This window comes from Pteropus medius, unplaced genomic scaffold (genome assembly GCF_902729225.1).
Source record: "Pteropus medius unplaced genomic scaffold, Ma_sr-lr_union100, whole genome shotgun sequence".
In the NCBI taxonomy this organism is placed as follows: Eukaryota; Metazoa; Chordata; class Mammalia; order Chiroptera; family Pteropodidae; genus Pteropus; species Pteropus medius.
The window spans coordinates 1,251,068-1,257,067 of NW_024352790.1; the positions used below are offsets into that span (position 1 = coordinate 1,251,068).

Sequence of the window (6,000 nt, forward strand, 5' to 3'; positions counted from 1 at the left end):
GAGAAAAGGGTCGGGGAAAACAATGAGTTAAGATTGTAGCACTTGTAATCCTTGAGTTCTAATATTCCTTTTTGAAAACAAATATACAATACAGGCACTCTTCATATCTCTAGCAAAAAAAAGTCTTCTGTAATAAGCAGCTCACCTTGTTCCTTGGACTACTAACGTGTGGCTTATTTACAGAAACTGAGTTTAGAGAGCAAAGTAATAGAATGGAAATTTTGAACTGCTATTCCAATAATAGCAAATTATGACTATCATAATAAAGAATGTTATGACTGAAGGTAAAAACTCCAACCATTTAGACTGTCTCCTGGGATCTAAAACTAATCAGAATTGGCATGACCTTCAAAAGTTATAAAGATTAATGAAATTTTAAAAGTAGCTGCAGCTCTTAAGCATTGGCAAGAAAAGCTAATAAGGTCACCCCACTCTTTACCCTTTCTACCCTTTTCATACTATTTCTTCTTTTCCTGAGATGGTTTTTACAACAATCATAAGTCAGTCTCTACTCTGAAGCCCTTACTTGTCCATTTACCCATCGAAAGAGGCAGCTAGTTCAGATTGTAGTAGAAAAAGCATGGGCTACAGCGCCAGGCAGAGCTGACTCTGTAATCTTGAGCAAGTTAATTTACTTGTCTAAGGCTAATTTCTCACTTGGAAAATGGGAGAAACTCTATCTCTCTTTGAAGATGAGGACAAAAAATTAGGTAATATAAATAAAACATGGCATGGTATGTAGGAATTAATGACTGATAGTCATAATCATAATAATATTATTATTTATAATTATTATTCAATGTTCCAAGTAGCTTATTACACAGCTATAAGATTCTGTTTTTTTACTAAATAACATTAGGAAAATTGTTATTTATCTTCTATGAGGATTTTTTTGGGCCCCCATCAACTCCTTTTGGTGACATTTTAAAACCTGATTGCTACTCTCATATTTAACCACTCGTTCTGATTACCATCGACCCTTCCAAACTAAATGACAGTGCCCTCATTATGGAAGATTTGTTAGACTGCCATTCTTACTGGCAGCTGGCTACCTTCACTCGTGTACACTTCTGCCTAGCATAGGTTTCAGGGCCCTACTGCCCTGCTGCCCTTTATTCAATACGTTCTGATGGGCGTGCTGCCTCTGGTCCAGGCCTCTTTGCAGTTAGGTGAGAGAGCAGGTCCCAGCACATGGGATCAGCCCTCATGTAGTTCAGATAAACCTGGATTATTGCACAATCTGTCAGGCAGGGCAGGGACTTTTTATCATCATCACAGTCCCACAGTTAGCAAAGTACTTGCCACATGGCAAGAGTTCAATAATTTTCTGAGAATGAAAAGTCACCTCGCTATCATTGTAGTCTGTAGTCTGAGTGTTTTTATGCATTGCAGGAGCTCTCTTGTTGAGGATTATGTTTCTCTAACCCCTAGAACATTATGACTATAATTACACTTATTTTAGAAAACTAAATTTTAAACCTATGAGTCAGGTTATCCTCAAATTCTCTAAGACTAATTAAAAGTAGTGCTAGTTCTCCACATTTTATGGTACTTTTAAGACCTAACCACATAGATTCCATCTGTTACTAAAATCTTGTTGCTCCTTTTTATATTATTTTCTCTAATTTTCACACTAGTCCTTTCCTCTGTTTTTAAAGCCCAAATCCAAGGTACAAAAAACCTCAAACAAAAACTGCAACAGCTTCCTGAATTTCCCAAGTTGATCTCCTTCACTGCAGGTCAGAGCATTCTTCCAATGTTATTCTGAACAGTGTCTTGCCCTCCTCAAAAGCCTACCACACCTTCCAAATGTTCACTCAAGTCATGGTAAAGATTGCAATCATGACAAGCAGGCTACCAGACTACACAAACAGGCAGTTGGCTGTTAGCTGACTAGACTATATCATTCCTCCCACTACACACAGTGAGACTGTTCAAGGCCCATTTAAAAAACAAACAAACAAACAAAAACAAAACAAAGAAAAACACCAAAGCATTTACTAAGCTGCAAATACCAAAGGATTATTATCCCCCAAATTACTGCAAGGAAGAGTGTATGTACAGAGGGGACATTAGGTCACAAAGCCCCAGTTACTTGCATTGTTCAAAAGGCACTCCTGCAGTGAGGCTCTGTAGCCTACTACACCCACCACCAAGCTGTCAAGTTTTATGCTCCAAGCAGCTTACTGTGCAGTTATAAAAGCTACTATTTATTACCTACTAGATGAAGCTAATTTAATCACTACTTAATTAGTAACAGTATACCCCTAATTCAGGAACAAGTACTAAAGGAAAAAAAGAAATGACCTGTCATTCATCCGTTCTTGGAAAGAAATCGTTCCTCTTTCACGTGGTCTCACGCACTCTTTCAAGAACCTACGCGACTTGATGTCTGACAATGATACTGGCCCACCAGAAAGCATCAAAGCATAGGAACCGCAGCAATCAAAAGCAGTCTTCCACAAAGACTCTCTAGTTTTCTAAAAGTATATATTGGAACACAGTTTTCCTTGGCCATGTGAATAATATATATAAATCACCCTATAGAACTTCTTACCAAAGCTAAGAGGTCCTATCACTGGTACCCAGTTTAATAGAGCAAGGATAAGATATCAAGGCACTGGTGGATTCAAAATGTTCCTTGGCTACCATTCAAATACTCAGTCACTCTGAGAATCAGTAAATGCTCTCTTGCTCCTAAATCAGATCTTTTATTTGCAATTTAAGCACATTTATATATCCTAGACAGTCTCAGAGGAGATGAAATGAAATAGCTATTGATTCTTATATAAGAAAGCCTACCTTATTAGTTTTCTTTTGGTGGGGGGCAAAAAAATTACAGTTCAATTGACTTTTAAAAACAATTTTTCTACTCATATCATTTTTGTAATATGGGACTAGTGCACATGCACACATAAGCTGTATAAAAACCATCTTAGCAGTAAAATCTGAAATATTAAATGTCAATAATTTATGAAAGCATAACATAAGAAAGTTGCCAGCAATATTTTTTAAATATTCCATTACTCAAATATAAATGAGGAAATTAAAAATGAATAAAAATTTTGAAATTGGCCACATTTCAAACTATTTTGAAATATGCATTTCCAAGGAAATTTCTAAAACTCAAGAAAAAATCTTTTGGTTTTAATCCTGATATTACCACCATTCTCCCAGGGCACACAAATAAAGGAGAGCTATAAGCAAAGGTTCATTCTTCATATAAACATAAAGTACCTGGTGATATCTTCAGTCAATTGAGATGGATCAGGAGGATAAAACTTCACATTAAAGGTGAATAGCCAGGGAAGATCTGTAATTAAATATCAAGTTTGTTTATCCAATCAACAGAATAACCATTTATTTTGATAAAACTTAAAGCCCAACATTCTAAAACCATACAGATTAGTCCCACTATAAATCAGTTTAAAGAATTTCATTTGTAAAGAAAATACCATTTACAAAACAAAAACAAAAAATAAATTAAAAATCAATTACATAAATAACCCACCATTAAAGAATAACAGGTTCATTTTTTTTAATATAAGTTTATTGATATTTCAACCAATGTTTTTGTTTGGTGACCTATTAAGCAAAAATTTTAACATAACCTCCACATAATGGTTCTGAGATAAGATTTATTTTAACCACAGAATCTCTAGATGCCAACTACTCTCCACCCTTAAAAAAAAGCATTTTAGGATTTTTACATTGTTGGGAGAAGGAGTATAATGATCAAGTGATCCCTACAACTCTTCAAGAAATGATTAATGGGCTATTAGAAGGTAGTGTTAAAAGATATCCCAAAGAAGAGAGAGTGGTAAAATGTCACAATACTTTAAGACAATAAAGTTATTTTCCCAGTTTTATAAAGTAGGTACAAGTATATGCATATATAATATACTTTGCTGTCTTATGTCATAAAGAATGAACATAGCAAATAACCATGTCATAAATGGCCTACTGAAAGTTAAAACATGTATTTACCTATTTATACATTAATAGTTAAGATATATCAAGCTTTCGATGGCTTTAAAAACAACAAAAAATACACACAGCTCTGGAGAGAGGGCAGGTGTTATTTTCCTAAAGGGATACAAATAATTCCAATGGCCTGAATTCAGAGTTGTACACAAAGTTCACAGTATTTCCAACTGTCTTCTTAAAAAGTATGTGTGCGTGATATTCCATTTTATATATATTTGAAACCCTCATGGTTACTTTGATTTATACACTTGAAGAAAAATTTCTTGAATCCCATTCTCTTGCTCAATGTGTCATCTTTTTTTTTTTTTTTTTTTAACCATTAGCACACTGAGTCAATGAAAAGTTATCGAATGGCGGCTGTGCACAATACACGATACTTTTGCTGGATTTTGGTTCATTATATCACTATTCTAATAAAGCCAATCCTGCTGAATTTAAGAAGTAGATTTCAGTTCCACTTTATCACTTAAAACACCATAAAGAGATATAGGACTTTCCTGAATACCGAGAGACATCTCATTTCTTGGCGTGCAGCATCATGCTGGCCATGATGCTTATGTACTTCTTCCAGGCGACTCTAAGCCATAATTAAGCAAAGTCATTACAGGATTATCATTCTTTAATGGATCCATATTTACTTGCTTGCTAAGTATTAACACTAGCACATGCTTCCCTGAACATGACTACAGGGGTAAGTTTCTAACATAACATATATTTTAGGATATATTTCCAACTGTAACATTGATAAAATGCACCAACAATGCTAAAGTTTTAATTTAATTATATATTATAATTTTTATCTAGCTATACATAAAGTTCATCTAGCTATAGATTGTTTACATATTAATCATAGGCAAGTCTAAGATAATATAGTCTTATATATCTATATAGTCTTATTTGTATGCATTTGAGAAAATAAAGATTTTTAAAGCAAATTTTACATAGGAACCAATAGGTTGTCAGCTGTTAAAAGTAACTCAAAAAAGATTAATTTTTATCTTTGCTAACTGCCTATTAACTGAGCAACAATAAATTATAGCAGAAGCTGGGCCAGGATAGAATAAGTAGTTCTTTCCTCCACTTCGACACAAGCAGAAAGGTAAAACACAACAGCAAAACTTTATTTCCTCAGCTTACTTTCATGATCAGGGCAATACAGGATTCCACTTAGAGCATGAGCTCCAATAGTCCGAAAAAGTCAATCCTACTTGTTACTATTATTCCTCTTGCCAAACCACAAGGGCAAAAGTCCTAAAATAATTCTAAAAAATTTCACAAATAATCAAAACATAAGACTGTGATTCATAATCAGCAAGTTTTGCCTTCCAAAAAATTAGAAAATCTCCATGACACTGAAATGAGTGGCACACAAAAACAATCAAACAAAAGCCAAAACAAAACCATAGGAAACAACTCAATGGAACATCAATCATGTTTCAGAGGTTATCCTGTTCTCTCCTGTTTGGGTCACTTGGCAGGTCTGGTTTCAGAAAAAATGAAAGAACCAAGCATCTGTGCCTTTCTGAATTTCTGAATTCATGTACTTTGAGAGCATGCTATAACTATAAAAGAGACAAAGGAAAAAGTTCTAAAGCTTTTTGGTACAGTTTCTTACATAATGTCAGCATAACGTATCTGTGTCTAATCATTCCTCTTCTTTCCCCTTCTTTTCCATCATGATGCAAACATAGACGGTGAAACATAAAGATGATAAATGCAGGGGGGAGGGAGAGGGTGTGAGAGATGGAGGGAGAGAATGCAGGAAAGCCAGGGATAATAGTCAAAAGATACAGTAACCAATCATCCCAGTTTGCCTGGGACTGTTCCAGTTGTAGCACTAAAAATCCCATTCTGAGAAACCCCTCAGTTCTTCAGTCCTGGGCAAATCAGGAAGGTCACTCTAATTAAAGATATAAAGAAAAAGAAAGATGAGTCTATGAAAAGAGAAAGTAGAAAAAATAAGATACACACACACATACACACACACAGAATAAAAGAGAGAGAGAGAGAGAG

General features: G+C 34.8%; 1 protein-coding gene across 13 annotated transcripts in view; it reads right to left on the reverse strand.

Annotated features, from left to right (window-relative positions):
• EPB41L2 (erythrocyte membrane protein band 4.1 like 2) overlaps window positions 1–6,000 on the reverse strand; it is a 193,307-nt gene that overhangs the window by 55,831 nt on the left and 131,476 nt on the right. For all 13 annotated transcript variants that reach the window (XM_039849928.1, XM_039849926.1, XM_039849925.1 and 10 more), the window contains exon 6: window positions 3,238–3,313. In XM_039849928.1, coding sequence (XP_039705862.1) covers window positions 3,238–3,313 — 76 coding nt within the window. The remainder of the gene's footprint in view (window positions 1–3,237; window positions 3,314–6,000) is intronic.